Below are 18,936 nucleotides of genomic sequence, written 5' to 3'. Positions count from 1 at the left end.
TTATTATCATTACTGGGAAGCTATAAGTCGCAGAAATTTGTTTCAATAACATTATAAGCACATATCATTTCCATGTGACATATCAACATTGAAGTCGCGTTGCATCAGTGCATTGTACTGGCGAGAGTTCCGCTGACAGAATCGAATGGGCCTGACGGAAGTAATGTAGAAGCGCTGTGCTCCAGAGAGTATGTTATTCGTTTTCAAAAATGCTTTCGAAATGTGCAGACCGGTATAATGGGCGCAGCCCAAAAAAAGTTTTTGCCAATACCGGAAGGTTAATGGTGACAGAGGCGTAGAATCGAAAAGAAAAGTTTTCTGTCCGTTCTAATCATGCATAATTGGGGCTTGCACATCACATCAGTTGGGGAGTGTTTGTAGTTTTCGCGAAGTCGCGTGACAAGCAGGATAAGTGGGGGAGGCCCGATAAAACTTTGACGAGTCTTGGAGGACTGATTGCAGAAATGGAATAGAAACACTTTGGAATAGCTTTAAAAGAAATTAAATTACAGGGTTTTACTTACCAAAACCACTTTCTGGATTATGAGGCACGCCGTAGTGGGGGACTCCGGAAATTTCGACCACCTGGGGTTTTTTAACGTGCTCCTAAATCTAAGTACGCGGGTGTTTTCGAATTTCGCTCCCATCGAAACGCCGGCGCCATGTTTGAAATAGCTTTACGTTGCAATGCCTCTGTTCGCAGTTGCTTCTAAATTTCTTTGGGAGTGAATAAAATGAGAACTTCACGCGCTGCTTAAGAAAACAGCTCTTTCTGCTTACATCGCAAAGCTAAAGCATGCTATCAAAACGATACGTAGCCTCGCGGTGTAATGTATGTCAAGGTGAACTCAGACCTTCCAAGCTTTAGTTATCGTTCCTGCTACCGGTGCCTGCGGGCTAAAGTACATGAGTGAGAATATTCTTGCTGCTTAAGGCATTAGTAACACTAATGCCGGGGCAGTAAACTGAACCAACCAAACCCATTGAAACTTAAGCGTGGATCACTAACTTATCAAAGCGCCTGCCTAAGCCAAGTCCTCTCCGCGATTTGAAACGCCAGCGACATATTTGAAATGTATAAAAAGAAAGCAATGGTCCGCCCGCCGCATATAAGTAATTAGTCCAGACTGAAGCGTTTCGAACGAACCACCATAGTGGTCAATCACCTTCGTACCAATGCTCAAGTTTCTTACCCTTGTCTCTCTCCGTTGCGCGTCGTCTGCTACTTTCGGCAAACGATGAAATGATGAATTGCCGCCTTTCCACCTCCATGAAGCTCGTGATGGCACACAGTAAATTTCTTTCGCCATTCGCTTTTTTTCTATCTTGTGCGCGGCGGCATCACTATACTATTTGAGAACTGTCAGACAACGTTGCAGTGCAAGCTCTAATGTCAGAACCTGTAGGTGAACCTAAATTGTCTTCTCGGTGCGGCCGATAGGGGGCGAGCATTTAGCTGTGCACAAGAATACTACAGTGAAAAACATGGTTAGCATACCGAAGTAGCTCAAGCCGGCTAGGTGACTATTTGTCACTCACTAACCCGTTTCAAAGTAAGTTTCGTTACAGCGTAACACAAGACACGGACAAAAGGAAGGCAAAAAACGACGACACGGCGCTGACTCAGTCAGGCAACAAGCACTATCTTTCTTGGGAGGAATGAATTTGTAACGTTTAGCGGCCAGCGTAGAAAAAGCAAACATTCTGGAACTGCAGGTTTTCTTTACTGTCAAATCACACAAGCCTGACCATGCCGTTCCGGGCCTCGGAAAAGGACAGCTGGCAGTTAAGCGTGTCGCGATTTCGACAAACGAATCTTGTGCGCTTAACAATAGTTGATCCTTTCCGGATAACCAATTCGGATACTGTGTGCAAGTAACTGGAAGACAGTTCGTTGAACACCCGCTGTGCCTTCAGCGTAGATGTGGGAAACTTGAATTACTCCCTTCCACATGCCCAAGTTATGAAATGTGTTAAAGACTACATAGTGTATGACAGTGCTGAAGAAGCCGTCATCAATGGTTGCGGCATCTCAACAGAAGCCTTTCTTGAACTTCTTTCTTTTTACTTGAGATCTACCATTGTTTCCTGGAGAGGAGTCTGTAAATACTAAATCGGAGGTATGCATTGGCTCGTGTGTAGCTCCTATTATTAGTGACATTTGTCTAGGTTCTATTGATAGGCAACTAGAAGGCCACCTTGCTAAGCTTTCCAATAAAGTTTTCCGCTATGTTGATGATTTCGTTATATTTTTTAATAGTGACATTCACCGCGAGGGTTTTAATGAAATTTTGACGGTATGCAGGCCGCACAGCATGGGCCTTGATTTTACTTCGAAAGTTCCTAAAGAACATCAACTGCAGTTACTAGCCCTGAGGTTAACCTTTGGTAAAAATCATGCGTGCTGTAAGTATGATCCCAGGTCTTAAGCCCATTTTGAATTATAAATCCGGTCATTCTAAGGTAGTGAAGCGGGCTATGGCGAAGACTACCCTAAATGCTGTATTAGATAAATCGTGTTTTCATATGTCGAAGTCTGCCTTTTCTAATCTGGTATATCGTTTACTCCATGGACGCTGGTTACACCGTAATGATTATTTCACCTTTGCGTGAAACTATGGTTCGTGGCGTCAAGAGTATAAATGACCAAGGTGGTAAAACTAAATTAGAAGAAAAAAAGAAGAACACAGTAGTACCGTATGTACACAACTTGGCGCATGGGCTTAAGGACGTCGGTTCAAGGTACAGCATTGATGTTCGTTTTTCTGCGAAACATAATATACGTCGCATATGCCCGTTAGTTAATAATTTGCTGAAGGATAAGCAAGTAAAGCGAACGTGCACACTGTCAACCATGTGAATGGGTACATCACTTGTGCTAAGCAGGTTGTGTATGCCATTCCATTATCTTGTGGTAGATAGTACGTGAGACAAACGAAGCGCTGTGTGAATCTTAGACTTAGGAAGCATAAGCTATTTCTTCAAGGGGTTGCGCCCTTTCATCTCCCGGAGCATTGCAAGTCGTACGTTTTTCGCCCATATTAAAAGAAAACTTATGTAATTTATAAACATGCAAGGCAATTGACAAGAGAAGCCGCTGTGGCTTACAAAATATCTATCGACACTTTGCTGAGCTAAACTGCGATAGGCGAAAGCCTGTATATGTCTATTTTTTTTTTTACTATATAATTTCGATTATGCGTCAGTCGGTCACAGTTGCCTCGATATGTCTCTCTGTCTCGTGCATGTCATGGTTGTGAACTGGCACCTATGTATATGTTAGACATATCTTCAATAAAATATCAGTTGAGAGTCAGCGCCGTGTCGTTGTTTTATACGTTCTTTTGTCCTTGTCTTGTGTTGCGCTGTAATGAACCTTACTATTAATCCTAACCAACTGGCCCAACTTGCCCTCTTGACGCAATGTCAAAGGGGTTGCCAATAAATCCTCATCTTCATCGTCATCTTCATCACGAATAGTACACTTAGCCCGACCGACAGAGGAAAATGGTGAAACAGCGCTAAAGACGAAAACAAAGAGAAAAAACAAGACAATGCGCTACGTCTCAGCAATCTTTAGTATACATTCATGGAGAGTGTCACTGCGCACTTTTCACAATAGAAATGGCTTGTGTTAATAGGCTTATATGCTCGTGCAAGTTTAGTCTGTATTACTTAGTTCTATGTATTTGCGCTGACGTATGTAACCCTTTATCACATGCAGTTTTTTGTTGTTGTTTGCGTGTTCACTTATGTATTATGCAAATTATGTACTATTGTATTCCCACCCCTTATGTAATACCCCTATCAAGGGGTCGTTAAGGTAATAAAATGAAATGAAATGAAACGTACTAAACAATTAGTTAATTAATTTATTTATTCAATTATTTATACGAATTTAGCCTTCTCGCGCAGCTGTCCCTGCTTTTGTTAGAAATGTGCTCTCGCAAATTTGAACAATATTAACAGTAGACAGCGTGTTTTCACAGGAGAATGGCGTCGTATCAGTAGCGGTAAAGTTCTTAAGTATCGGTTGCTAACCAGCGCAGACGACGAGATGTGGTCAGGCAACACACGCAATCAAGAGATTCGGGTGATTCGCTGGCGCCATCTAGGAAAGGCGCGTGCAAATGCAGACACTAACTCGCGCCAAATTTAAGATCCCCATCTCGCCTTTCTCAAAGATACATGGAAGAAACATACGTATATACCATACGAACATCAATGGTGGGGTCTGGGGCTAAGTTTGAAATGCCGGTCACACCTCCGAAACCGCATCGCAACGAATCACAAGACACCAATGACCTGATTGGGTCACTTCGCAGATGTATTAGCGTATTAATTATTCACGCACCGTAATCCCCGAAACCCAGCCGCTGGATAATGTGGTGCGCCAAGGCACGTTAACGTAACCGTGTCCGGAGCATAAGTGGTGAACCGAAATGGCCGCTTCGTACTCAGGCGAAGTTTGTTACGATTGTCACGTGACGATCTTGCGTATTAGTTTTTCCCTTATGCCCTGCTTCATAGCCTCCTATGTACACTAGGAGGCTATGCCTGCGCCCATTATGTAGTGACGTTGAGAGGATTCACCACTTGTCTTTAGCGTCATCATCATCTTTAGTGTCATTTATCAGCATTAAGGAAATCAGGAGCGCTGCTTTGATCTATTGCCGGAACCTTTGCGTGCCTGATATCCAATCATTCGGAGCCTATATATAGACTCCCGATCATTGGGGGCATAATAAATATATATGCATTCGCTTCTTCGCGAATGTAGTATAGTGGGTATGCGTCATTTTTATGCTACCAAGTACAATGTGCTATATTACCGTTTCAGTGCATGTTGTTTTGTATCCCCCAACAAACTCAATACTTACTAACGCTTAAAACAGCACTACAGAGAGACTTAAAGCAAGATTGTTAGACTTCTCTAACAGAAAATTTAGTTTGGAGTGCACGTGACTTGAAGCTTGGTATGCCGAATTGGACACAGGTTACGACGAATATCGCCGCATTACTACTACTACGCCTACGGCCATAATCGCGGCCGATATCTAGCTTGCTTGCTTGCTCGCTTGCCTCCGAGAGTGGCTCCAACAGCCATGCCCAGTTGCCGGTGAAGAAGACGATGACGTGCGCGGCAGGCGGTGTGTGACGTCGGGGCGGCGGCGGCGGCCATGGCGCTCCCGCACCTGCAGGCGCGCCGGTGCCTGTCGTTCCTCGCGGAGGTGTTCTTCCTCGCCGGCATCATCTGGCTCCTGCTCCTAACGGTGGCGTCGCTGCTGAGCTCGGGCAGCCAGAAGACCAGCGCCGCCGAGCACGCCGGCGGACTGCTGGTCGGCCTGCTCTTCGTCCTCCCGGCCCCGCTGCTCTTCCTCATGGACGCAGTGTGCAGGAGGACGCACAGGGCGCCGCAGGTCAGGAACTGGAACGCACTGGCGTGGAGGTCTGGGTTGGGCTCGCGCTAGAGGCCGCAACCGCGAAGCAGACTATATGTACACAGAGCGCGCGCCTACCTGTTTCTCGCGACGGTTGCACCTGGTGTGACCGAGGCCGCACCTTTTTTGAGAGAACACGGCGACATTGTCGGTCTCCTTACGTAGGTGGCTTGTACGCTCACTACCGTCTCGTTAACCGAAGCACCGAAAGCCCTAGTCAGAAATGTTTCGTTCTTGCAGGCTTGTAAGCGTGGGCTTGCTGGCATGCCATATCATTGTACTGATGCACAAAGAAAAAAGGAAAAGCACGAAGGCGCACAGTAGACATGGACAAAGCATTTTACGAACGTCTATCGTACTTTCTTCGTGTTTCCTTCTTTTTTTGTTTGCGAGTGCGCTGAGTGTTCGGAGGCGGTGCGCGTTTTGGCGTTCGCTGGTTGCATTGAGGAGATCCTGCCGAAGCGGGTGTCGTGGTGATTCCTGTCCCGCACATTCTTCTAATTTGTGCAATCTTAAAAAATTTTGCCTCTCTATTCAGCTGGCAAGTGGTGCGCTAGCATAAGCTGTGAGCAGCAGATCGGCGGATACGACTGCTGTCCACCATGTTAGAAAACTATGCTGTCCTTACTATAATTTGCTTTGACCAGTTCGGTAGCGCCACCGTATACAGCTAAATAATGATACTATATACAACACGTAAGCGTAGTTTCCTAAACGTCAGAAAGCTGTAGTGGTATCACAAACCAAAAAGGAAAGAATCATGCTTTCAACATAAGGGGATCTAAGGGGCTTGATTTTTCTTTTTCTTTTTTTTGTTACAACCACATGAAGTAATCTGACAATAAGGTAAGAGAAATCATAGGAGGAAATATTTATGTCTACTTGACACGTAGAAACATTAGGGAAGCGGGAAAAGGAAGTACACAAAACACAAGTGACCCCAGGTGGGAGTCGAACCAACCTCTCCCTTGTCATGCGTGAGGTGCTTCAATGAATGCGCTATTGTGGCGGCCATGGCACCGTACACTTTCTTGAGCATTTGTGCATTTCAGCTAGCCATAAGGATGTTATCGACCGCCACTGAAAACCGCCATGGCGAGGAGTAGCACTGCCTGGCACTTCCAATGCAAGGATGAATAGGAGAGAAGAGGTTGATGCACGGAAGAGATAGATAAAATCGGAGTCGTTTGAAGCGTAGGTGGCGGTAAAATATAGACGTAGAGTTTCTAATGGAAGGTCGAGATAACATAGGCGAGCTACTAGACGGCAATAGATGCAGTAAATCCTGATTAGATCAGTGGGCAAGGTGTCTATTTGTCGCCGCCGCGTTGCAAAGGGCACCTCACCAGGCCCCATATCAAATTTTGGTTATATGCTGGGAGTTGTTTCCTGTCGTCTAGGGAGCGTTCTGCCACAAAATTTTTTCAACTCTGCTCCATCAATAGCCGAGATAGAAATATTTCAGGGCCGCGAACCCATGATTTCAGAATGCGAGCTCCACTGCATAGCGAGACGCTCCCTCCACTCGCCCCGTCGTGCCTCCGCAAGCGAAATTCCTTCCCTGCGTTCTCCAATACCGGACCTCGAGGATCGCGTGGCGCATACGTCACAGGCCCCGCCTTCATCTGTAACGCGACAGCGTTAAGGAGCTCGTGTCGCAGAAAAGCCGGTGTCGTCCACGGCGTTGTCCGTGAGCGATGAATCCCGGCAGGCACTTCATGAATAAAAAACAACTTGCAAGATGGTCTGGGTGGGAATCGAACCAGGGTCTCCGGAGTGTGAGACGGAGACGCTACCACTCAGCCACGAATTTTTTTTTATTTCCAGCTCGGCTACAAGCTTCAAAAGGGTTTGTGATCATAGATAACACTCGTTTTATGTGTCAAAGTATCAAGCATTGACACCACAGCTTCATCACAGTCATTCGTCTTGTACACGTCACGTACCTTCACAACCATTTCCACAAAATATTCATACACAGATCGGCCTTTAACGTCACAATGTCTATATGCCAACAGACTACGCCAGACTGCGTGCATTCCAAGTAAAAAGATGACATCCATCTGTTCAAAATCGTGTTCAGGTGGTAAAAAAACGAATGCCATGTGGATTGAGGGGTAGGTCTATCTTTAACGTTCTCTGTAATATATCCCAAAAGAATATGGCATTATTACAATCAATGAAAACATGTTCGATTGTTTCAGCTTTGTTGCACAGAAAGCATCTGCTTCCCCATGGCACATAAATTCCTCTTTCCTCCAACCACGTTTTAACAGGCAAGGTTCCCGTGTGAAGCTTGAAGAAGAATGTTTTAACGTTCTTCTTCAAGGAACAATGGAACAGGGAACACACTTTCAATGAGATCCTTCATAAGACGCTTTCTTCTTACATTGGAGAGGTACTCAAGAGAGAATCGCGCCCTAAGGAAACGATAGGACGTTACAACTTCACGCAAGAACCTTGAAATTGTGTAATGATGGCCAATGGATGAAGAAACAAAAAAATCAGGCATAGACACTGCTAACATGGTTTAAAAAAACTGCACAAAAACGGGTCTCTCTCGTCCCTTATCAATATGAAACGTGATACAACTTGCTGAAGAAACAAGTGGCACACCGACAGACCACCTTTCTTTACTCGACGAAACAAATTTGTCCTTGATGTTCGCTCCCACGTAGAACACCAGATAAACGTGGCAAAGATTCGGTGAAATTTTTGAATGTGCTTACGTGTACAATACAGTGCCTGCAGGAGATACATAATTTTTGCAGCGAGAAAAACGTTACAAATAGTGGCACGTGCAAAAATCGACAATTCGCGGCCACCGCATGCTTCGGCCATCGCACGCATTTCATCCGTTTTTTCGAGCCAGAGTGACTCGTTCTCACGATACCCATCCAAAGGCACCCCTAGGTAAGTGCTAGGTGTCGTGAGCCACCGGATATTTTCAAAAACACCGGGCGTGGCACTCCAGTGGCCATGCCAGAGACCAATGCACTTTTGCTTATTGATTTTACTACCGCTTTTCTCGCAAAACCTTTCAGTAATTCTTAATAATGCGCTAACACTCTTCCTATCTGCAGCAAATAGGGCAACGTCATCGGCATAAGCTAGAACACGTACTTCACAGGACTGTATCTTAACACCCCTGATTTCTGTACTATTAACTATTTTTCTACAGAGCGGCTCCAAAAATAAAGCAAAAAGTAAAGGACTTAACGGACAACCCTGTCGAACGGAAGAGAGTACTTGTATGCGTTGTGAGAGTTCACCATTAACAATTAAATTGGTACCTGAGCTATGATATGCCATTTTGATGCCTTTACAGATGATGAAACCAAGTCCTACATAATTAATTAATAAAAAGAGAACACTATGTGGTACCATGTCAAAAGCCTTAGCAAGATCTATTTGCAGCATTGCTACCTTGAGGAGAGCGCTATCGCAATATTCTAAAATGCTTCTAGCTGTATGAATATTTGTAAATATTTTCCTACCCCTGATGCCGCATGTCTGATGCGGCCCAACTAACTTCCGTATAACTCCCTGCAGCCTTGCTGCAAGAACTTTCATGAAAACCTTGTAGTCTACATTTGTCAACGTGATTGGCCTGTATCCTGTTACATTAAGTAACATATTTCTATCTTTGCCTTTTGGGATTAGTACTGTGTGCGCACGATTGAACGATGGAGGTAAAGACCCCCGCTCGAGTGCCTCTGAATATACTTCATGTAATGCTGTTGCCATATCCGTCTTGAACGCCTTGTAAAATGTCGTGGTAATCCCATCCGGACCAGGAGATTTGCCCGAGCCTAGTTGCTGAATAGCCCTCTCAATCTCTTCGATACTAATATTCATTTCTAATAAATTCGTTTCCTCTTTGCCTAGCGTCGGCATTTCTGCCAAAAAGTCATCCTCGTAGCCCGGCACCTTTGGATCACGACAAGCAAACAACTCTCTATAGTAACTTTCAAATGCCGTCATGATAACTTTCTGTTCTTTGGATATCTTACCATTATATTCTATTTCCAATATTTCATTTCCTCGAGCGTACGCCTTTTCATCTGACAAAGCTCGCTTTGTTGGTACTTCCCCCGCGAGATATTTTTCAGCACGTGCACGCATAATTGCACCTCTGTATTTATCCTCCTCTAAGCTTTCTAGTTTTCTTTTAATGACTTGCAGTTCTTGCGTTGCCAAACCCGGATTAGCTGTTTCTATTCGCACCAAGTCTTCGAGCTCCTGCCGCAGACCTTGTTCATGTTTTTGAGCTTGATATTTTATATGCCCACCTCTTTCTATAGCGTTCAATTTTACCCTTTGTTTAAATAACTCCCATTTCTCTGCGGCACTGCGTAGTGTGTCATTAAAAAACTGCTCTATTTCTTTTTTTTTTGTTTTATCTATGAACACGTCATCCTTGATAAGCTTGGCGTTAAATTTTCACCTTTCCCATTCAAGTTTCCTTTTTTGCTTTTGCCCGATCTCGAAGGTCACTAAACAACGATCACTGAAAGAAACAGCATCAACATCGTAGTTCTGACAAAAAGGCGCAATCTCCGAACACACATATACTCGATCTAGTCGTGCATGGCTGGTGCCTTGAAAGTGTGTGAAGTGCTGGCGACTTCCACCTCTTGCAAATTGTGCCACATCATTTAAAGAGAATTTGCTCACGCATTCTTTAAGAAACACAGCACTTTCATCATTTACACTAGCAGTGGTTGAACGATCTTCCTGATTAAGGACACAATTGTAGTCACCCAACACAATCAAGCACCTCTCACAGTCAAAATATATACTCAATTCGCGAAAGAACAGACATCTTTCATGCGGCTTTGTAGGTGCATAGACACAAATAACTCTAAATTTCGCTTCCCCGTAAGAAAGATCGCACAAAACAAAACGTCCTTGCAAGCAACTTGTAACCGTTTCAATGACAATGCCAATTGAATTTTTAACAAACAATATACACCCGGCTGATGTTCTCACCGCATGGCTCACGCATACATTGTACCTTAAAGAAAATTTTGCTACCAAGCTTTCGGTCGCTTCCTCTCTGCTAACCTTAGTCTCCTGGACCGCAAGCAAATCTAGGTCTCTTTCTTGCATTATGCGTTTGACCTGATATTGCTTGCGACTAGCCCCTAGACCCCATACATTGAACGTACCGACGCGTAATGGTGCAGGTATACTAATCATGGTGATTGTAAGCGCGAACCACCAGTACAACGCTTACCGTGTCTTTACCCTGCAGTGGGAATACCGGGGTATTACTTGTCACGTCCCTGACCCCGAACCGGCGACGATGACGCCGACCGGAATTCGGGGACATATTTTTTACCCTTGGCGCCAGCCACGCGATGCCACTGACGCTCTAGGCGTTTGACCTTGCGTTCGGTGCTGTCCTCCGTCAACTTCGGAACGCCTGTTCTGGGACGCTTCCCGCGTGCCGCGGTCGCCCCCGTAGCGTCTGCTTGATCTTCGGCCGTAGTGATCTCGGTGCTGTCACTCATGTCTTCCTCTTCACTTGTTTGACTTAAGAGCAGTGGCTCTTGCGTGCAGCCTATTTCGGCACGTTCCTCAGTTGCCTTCCTCAAGTCGCGGCTGTCAGGTGTCGTCCCTCCAGTTTTCCCGGCGTCCGACTCCCGCGCCTTGTCTTCGCGTTCCTTGGTGTTGCTGTTCGGAGCCGACTTTTCGGCCTCCTCCGCGTCCATTATATTCTCTTGGACTTCTTTTGTAGGGAGAACCGTTTTGGTTACTCTAGCGTAGCTCCTTGCACAATCATTGCTTTCCTGTCCGAACGCCCGGCACACACCACAACGTGGCGTCTGGCAGTCCCGTCGAATGTGTCCTTGCCTGCGGCACCTCAAACACAGCGGGGACCGGCCCGGAGCCACAAGAAGGACAGTGCCACTTCCAAGCTTGAAAAGATGAGGCAGGTCATCAAGCTCAACACCTTCTTTAAGTCTCATTCGCACGACTCTCGTCGTGGACGTCGCATGTTCAAAACCGGTGACGGACCAGTTGTCGTTCGACACGTCAAGAACGTCACCAAAGCTACTCAACGCTTGCCGAAAGCTCTCACTTTGGACAGCAAAGTCGACCCAGTGCACTTTCGCGGTGACGTCTTGTTGGACGGGGTCAATGACAGCGCAGAAGCCGCCCTTGACTTGAAGTCCACCCGTTTTCACGAGAGCATCCTTGTCCGCCTTGCTGCGCAACTTGACTAGCCAGACGTGATTCATCTGGTAGGCTCCAATACCTGTGATGTTCTTGATGATACCAGCGTCCTCCAATGGCTCGCGAAAATCTTCCAGCCGATATGGTCTTCTTGCCAGGTCCCCGTGCAAAAAAACGCACTGCTGCATGCTCTCGCCTGAAGGCAATGTTGGCAGCAACATCCTATAATCCGAGGGTGCAGAAAAAAACCTGTCACCGCGGCCAACGGCGGCCGCCAAAGAACCTCGCACGGAGCGAGCCATCACGCGTCCTTCCTCCTCGAAAGCCGAACGCGGAGTCTCAGCCACGAATTCGATGCTTCAAAGCGGTACAAAAGCGCCTCTAGTGAATGCCGTGTTGCCTTAGAAACGAGCCGTAGAAAGTTATACTGCGGTGTATATCGGTAATTATGAACATGTAACTTACAGAAGTCGCAGTTACACGAGTAGCGAAGTGCGTTTCCGCTACATTTCTTCTGCGCTTTCCGCACACACAGAGCCATCTTGCGGCAAACACAGAAGACCCCCTCCTCTTAATGTACGGCGCTGCCCCGACAGGTGGCGCGCCACGCATGCATTGGGGTTGTGCGGGGACCGGTGCGAGGCGCGTCGCCGCCCGGACTCCCTCTCCCCTGACGACGTTTCGCCTTGCTCCCTCACGGGTTGCAGAATCAAGCGTCCTTCCTTTCTTTAGATCACTATCTGTCTATCTCTCTGCCCGTGCCGATCACGACGTTTGGCTGGCGTGCATCGTTTCCCCCTCCGAGACACCGAGTTCTTTGGTTCGTTCCGCTTGCTCAGGCGCACGTTTCGTTGCCGCGCCGAACGCTGCGTTGCTCGACGCTCACCGCGTCCGATGCGGGGCGCCTCGTAAGTGATTGCTGCGCCGTAGCCCATTGTCCTACACCCCTTGGCGGGTCGACGGGAACGCTGTCGCGTTCCACTCTTGAAGGCGAAGCTTAAGCGTCCTCCAATTTTTTTCTTTCTCTTCGCTTGTTTCTTTTTTTCTTTTCTTTTTTTCGGCGCTGCGCACTTTCGCTGATGGCGTTGCGCGCCATCTGTTGTGATGTCTCGTTTCGCGCAGCGCACGATTTTGCGCCCTGTGCACAAGGACACATGACTAGCGGTATAATTCAGTGCTACACGAATACTGAGGCAGAACAAGCGGATCGCAGAGCGTGATGACGCGCTGGAACAGGGTAGAAAATGGCATAGTTTCGGTACCTGCGCATGTGACTGCACGACCGTGGGAACAAGCAGACGAAGCGGAAGTACATCTCTGTTGCTTCGGTGCGAAGTAAAACAAAAAACACGCAGACATTCCATTTCTGTGTTTTGTTATTCCTCTAAACTTCAGTTCGTCAATTCAAGCAACAGATCACACAGATAACAGATGTTGCCTTGAATAATTCTCGAAGTCACGTGTCACCACGAGCGACGTCCCGGTGCGGACACGACTACGTAGGCGCAGGGACACTACTGCGTCAGCGTCCAGCTTGGAGCGTGGTCACCGAGAGGGAAAGGGAAAACGGCGTTCAGATTGAAATTTCAGACCTTTACGCGGCGCGTAGCGATGTAATTCTTTGCAAACACGATCGTTAGCGCACATTATATGCTATACCCTTGTCAGCTCAATATGGCCAGACCTGGTGAGGGGCCCTTTAAAAGGCATGTCAATAATAATAATAATAATAATAATAATAATAATAATAATAATAATAATAATAATAATAATAATAATAATTGTCATCATTATCAGCGTGAATCTCATACATATTTGTTACCATCTTCCCTCTGGCTTCATTGTCTATTTTCTTCGCATGTATGCGCGACGAAAACAAATACGAGTTGTCCTGGCAACTCGATTGTTCTCGCCTAGCAGTAACGAGTTAGAGGAACGAGCAGAAACTGCCATGCCAAATTATCTTTCCATTCTCCCGTATTACAGTGACGCTCTTGGCTCACGTCATTGCTGTTTCATGATTTTTTTCATTTGGACTCGAGGCTTCGTGTCGAGCAGGCTTCCAACATTTTTTTTTCATTCCGCATAGCAAACGTTGTAACATCGCTATGAACTTGCCACATGGCTGCCAACTCACATTCGGCGTCGCGGCGGAAAGCGGGCGCTAAACCCAGCCATCGCCGCCGCCCAGGATTTGTCGCTGTGGCCAGCGGCTCGCCGGCGTCGGCCGGCGCCCGCGCAGCGCGATCCGAGCCCGCCGTCCAGCCCTGGGCTGGCCGAGGAAGGCCTGGCCGCGGCATTCCCGGCGCCCGACCCCCATTGGTGGGCCGAGCGCCCGCCCACGTACGAGGAGGCGATACGGATGCCCAAGTTCGAGGACCTTCACACGCCCAGGGTGCACCAGGCCCGAGTTTACTACCAGGTGCGTGGCAGTGACGGCAAGCACTGAACAGGAAGGGCTGGATTTCAGCTTCTGGAGCAGGGGCGCTTGTTGGACGTGGCACCGATAATAAGTGATAGGGTTCAACGTCCTTATGCGCAAATATTTGGACAATGAGTGACGTAGCAGTGAAGAGACATCGCAAAAATATGGAGGCTCGGCCGTCATACTCCGGAGAGGACAAATAATCAAATATACAGTCGTATTCTATGGGCGTAATTTTCCTCTGTTGGCGGCATTAAAAGAGGCGACCAAGTGCTCAAAGGATCCCTGGCAAAAGGTATTCTTCTCAATGACGAACACCGAAGCCGTGAAATGTCAACTCAATAATCTGTGGCAGAATGCTCAAAGGCTTTCTTTCATACATCCTCCTTGCCTTGCCAGGATGCCTTCGTTACCCGCCGTGATGATAAGCAAAGCTTGCAAGAAGCGGCGTCGAAAAAAATGAAGACGACGTATACTCACCACAACAAATTACGGCAAATACAACACAAACCATAAGTTCATAACCACTGTGTATAAAGAAAGAACAACCTGCACGTTAACGTAAAGTTTCGGGCACTCGTTACATCTCGAGGCTGCAGTTTTAGATGGTAGCACCGATAAATATACGTTAACGCTTTCGCTGAACGAAACAATTTCGTAAAATGATGAACCATAAAAGGTGTCTCGTATTGCGTACGGGTAAAAAATACAGGGTGCATACAAGGATGGTGAGATGAGTGAGCTGATGGTCGATTAATCACACAAATATGTAACCGAACACGAGACGAAAAAAGGAATACGCATAAGTGAAAGACAGCAAAGCTCCATTTAGAGATGCGCATCGAGATATTATATCTGAAAGGCATGAAAGCGACATATAGTCTAGCGACACACCATTTACCCCACCTGAGCATAAATGCTTACTCGAATCTGAAGTGCCTATCCATCACTCTAGTATAAGAAAGCGCCCAGGAGCAGCCGCATTCCTTACAATACAAATTTAAGCAAGGTAAGAGCTTGCCCTGTGAGAGACTTCCTAAATTGAGTAAATTATTTAAAAATTAATATTCAGCACCGTGTCCGCCTTCCTGTCTGCTGCACTGAAACATTTTTTTTTGTTGCGTTACTCAAGACATAGTACATAATTGGGAGAAAATAGCTTGCCTATAATATGCGCTATAATAGGCATATAGTTGGCGAAGTTCACTAGCATCGATGTTACCCATATCACAGGGAGTGGTATTTGTACATGTTCTAAATTCTGTGTTGCATTCTATGCACTACAAATTCTTTTTCGTTAAAATGCGTGACTGTTACAAAATTAGAATAACCACCGACGTAAACCATCGGGAAAGCAAGACCTGTCATTTTGTGGGCAGGAGTCATTAGCTATCTTTCTGCATAAATTATATATTAGCTTAGTTCACTGGAAGTTCGGATAAACAACTCCTACTATACCTAAAAGAAGAAACATCTTAAATCCAGATGTCATTCAGGGATAGGGCATTTTCGCCAAGAGTAAATGATGCCACACTACTTCTTTATGTTCGCTCTTGCTATTTATGGCTTAGAGATTTTTTGAATTAGTGGTATACCAGTCTCTGGTGTTCAATTACGCTTTGAATACGTCGTTCACTAGAGAATGAACGTAGTTTCCTGTAAACACCAACGCGTGTGTCAGATGCATACAACACTACGCAGGGAAGATGCGGGTGACACACGGCGCAAATGAGCAAGGACAGGCTGGGTCTGTTGTATTTAATTGCCTGCGATTGCGTTTCACTCAGTACTTTCAAGAGGTGCAGCCTAATTCAAATGCGTTTGCACAGCAGGGAACAGGCAGCATTTTCATCACGTTGACTTCTCGCCTACTTCGAGTCGCTCTCGTTTCCTTCTATTTCTTGTCACTACTTCGAAGATGACACGACGGAAGCCAAGAGCTTATATAGCCGTCTAAATTTAGTTGCGCAGCAGAAAGGCCTAAACCTTGTCGAGCATTCTCTTCCAGACATGCGCTTTCTTCCAACAAAATGCAAATTTAAGTGGCTGTTGGGTAACCTGCGGGACATATTTCTCGCGCAGCCCTTGTTAATGTAAACTTATGCCCAAAAGATTCTCTTTCAAAACATATATATCATCCCAAAACGGAAGGTTTTCATGAGCTTTTTACAGTCAAGATGTCTGCATAAGGACCTTGGTATCGGTAGCACGAAGTCGCACCATCACCAACCAACGACCGCCCGGAAAACGGGCAGAGGGGTCAAACGAAGGTGAAGGTGAAGCCATGAAAGTGATAAAACTGTTTAGCGCTGTGCTCGAGATCCTCACACGGTGTTCTAGCAATAGGCGGAGGCGACATGACGCAGCACAGCGCAGGAGAGCACTTTTGTTGGGCAGTAGGTACACCAAATCCGTGCGGGAACCACGGTTCGCATTCATAAGGCTTTTTGTTCGCAAGTGATATGTTCGCCATCAGCCGGTTGCCTTTGCCAACGACATGCCCAGCATCAGGACTGGCCGGCATCACCTTTTATGCACAGCGTCCTCGTAAAAGAAGAAAAAAAAAGGTTCTTGTGAATACGGGACCAGGCGAGTCGCAACGCTGTTGCGATGAGGAGCGCGTGCAGTGGGATTACACCGGCTTCGCACACCGATGGCACACTGTGACGTCATGCATCTATGGCGGTGGGAAATCGAAAGTGCCAGAGGCCACTATACTGTTGTTACTGCGGCTTACTGCGTCTTTCTGTGTTACGCTGAAATGTCAGTGCGCATTTAGCAAATTTCTCGCGCTTACTAAATTGTCCATCGATGGACGTTGCTCCCACCTCCTACAGCCTGCGCTACAAAATTCGCTTTGCACGAAGTGCAGTAGGTTTATCGTCATACAGTCGTTCGAATGAACGAAGAGACAAACGGGATGGTTTTCTATTAGTAGACATAATTTGATTACGTGGTAGTTTATTAGTGTGTGATAAAGTACCGGGTATGTGCTTCTTGGTATGTCGTCCGCTTTGCGCCATATTTTTCAGCAATGACATAACTTCATTATAAAAATGAAATTTAAAGAAAGCTGAGGTAATACGTATACTACATGCAGAATCGCTGTTCTGTAAAAGCAGTTCACTGGTTGACGTGGGAATGGCAAAACAAGGAGACGAACACTTATATCAAAGTTATGGCACTTGATGTCTGGGAGAGGTGTTTGTCGCGCGTGGGGCAGCCTGGCTAACGATGTCGCACCTCAAGGTTGCTTTTGTCGGGCTCCATTCCGTCCTCATCATCCGTGTCGTATGGCCGAGCCTAACTCTAAAGGCTAAGCGAGCCGTTGAGAATAAACCCGAAATACAATTTTGCAAAGTCAAATTATCTTTTTTTTTGTGTAAAGAAACGCAGACAAGCGGTATATTTCGTGCCACTTTCACACAACTGAAATATTGCTTTAAAGGACAAAGACAATTGTTGTTTAGTACTTGTACTTTAGACTTGTAAGCTGAAAACCATCTTTTTTTTTTATCCGCGAAATCACTCTCTTCCAGCTGTGCCATTATGTGGTTTTTGTATATTCATGCATGTTTGCATAATGCGTGTATATATAACTCGAATCATAAAACATTTTATAAGAATATGTGCGTAGCTTTCATTTGCTCAACTCCACATATATTTGACATTTCCTCCAGTACTATGTGTAACCGGTAATCCCTTCACAGTGTATAATTAAACTAAAAGCCCTTTTGAATCTATCTCAACTTCACTAGCGTCCTGTGCAAGATGTTGATCATCGAACTGACACTTAGTCCACCGAGCCGCAAATCTACCAGAATTGCATCATTCGACAAATTTTGACTGGAAGGCTTACCAGAATCGCATGTCTCATGGAAAAGCTGATGAGGTACCTGAATTGTCGTAGTAACAGTGTATATTTGGCGCTTTTTTACGCAACTACCCGATAATGCGCTGCAGCCTAACCGTAGCTCTAACTATAACACTATCCGCGGGCGTCGCTCTCTCTGCATCCAAAGCGCTCGCTGCTTCGCAATAACCGGCGTCCTTTTCTTCTCCAACCAGGTTCCGTGAGCGGGATCAGCCAGACGCGCCGCCGCCTTCGCCACATCTCCAAATTTCTGCGGCCACCTCGGAAAGAGGCGGGTAGCCGCAGGGCGAGTAAAGTTTGCCCAAATTCACAGCCACTGCGACTGCCCAAGACCGAGACAGTTTACTGCGCGCTCCCGTGGAAGAAAGAAAAGCAGTACGGGAGTGGTTTCACCCAGCCGGGCGTTTAAGCCTATAGCCGACGAGAAGTCGCGCCCTCGTTGACCTAGGCTGGAATCCAGACGCCTCCTGCCGACCAAATAGTCACATAAGACTTCTTAGCACCACTCTTCCTGTTCCGTGTTACGCTGAAAAGTCATGGCGCGCATTTAGAAAACTCTCGCGGTGATTAAACTGCCCATCGCACGCACATACGTTTTGTTTTTCCAAGGGCGAGTCCACTTTAATGCGGTGTACGAGTGCCAATGCCAGCTTTTGCTTCCATGTGGCAATATGAGAGATATACCACGTTCTTCGTAATAAATACGACATTGACTTCTGTCGGAGAGTTCGTTGGATGCTAATTTCGTGTTCATTCAAATATTGTCACTTGCCGTACAACTATCATCATCATTGTGATCAGCTTATTTTTTATATCCCCTGCAAGAAGAGGTCCTCTCCTAGCCATCTCCAATTACCCCGGTCTTGCGCTAGCTCATTACAACTTACAGCTGCACATTTCTTAATTTCATCTCCCACGTATTTTTAACGCGAGACCGTTAGCGCTCCCGTGTCCCAGAATATCCGGTGTCGGCGTCCGGCGACGGCCGTCTACTGAGCGAAAACCCATTCGGA

General features: G+C 46.3%; 1 protein-coding gene across 1 annotated transcript; it reads left to right on the top strand.

Annotated features, from left to right (window-relative positions):
• The first annotated feature begins 5,108 nt into the window (after positions 1-5,108).
• Positions 5,109-18,529, top strand: LOC142591254 (uncharacterized). Its single transcript, XM_075703594.1, has 3 exons — positions 5,109-5,420; positions 13,816-14,046; positions 18,118-18,529. The coding sequence occupies exons 1-3, from the start codon at positions 5,181-5,183 to the stop codon at positions 18,124-18,126; spliced, it is 480 nt and encodes a 159-aa protein (XP_075559709.1). The 5' UTR covers positions 5,109-5,180; the 3' UTR covers positions 18,127-18,529.
• Positions 18,530-18,936: the final 407 nt, after the last annotated feature.

This window comes from Dermacentor variabilis, chromosome 8 (genome assembly GCF_050947875.1).
Source record: "Dermacentor variabilis isolate Ectoservices chromosome 8, ASM5094787v1, whole genome shotgun sequence".
Taxonomy (NCBI): Eukaryota; Metazoa; Arthropoda; class Arachnida; order Ixodida; family Ixodidae; genus Dermacentor; species Dermacentor variabilis.
The sequence above is the reverse complement of the archived record's forward strand: the minus strand, read 5'-3'. Positions and strand labels throughout refer to the sequence as shown.

Coding starts and splice junctions, on each gene's coding strand:
- LOC142591254 (XM_075703594.1), top strand. CDS start 5,181: ATGGCGCTCCCGCACCTGCAGGCGCGCCGGTGCCTGTCGTTCCTCGCG. Junction 5,421..13,815: donor GGACGCACAGGGCGCCGCAG/GTCAGGAACTGG, acceptor GCCGCCGCCCAG/GATTTGTCGCTGTGGCCAGC.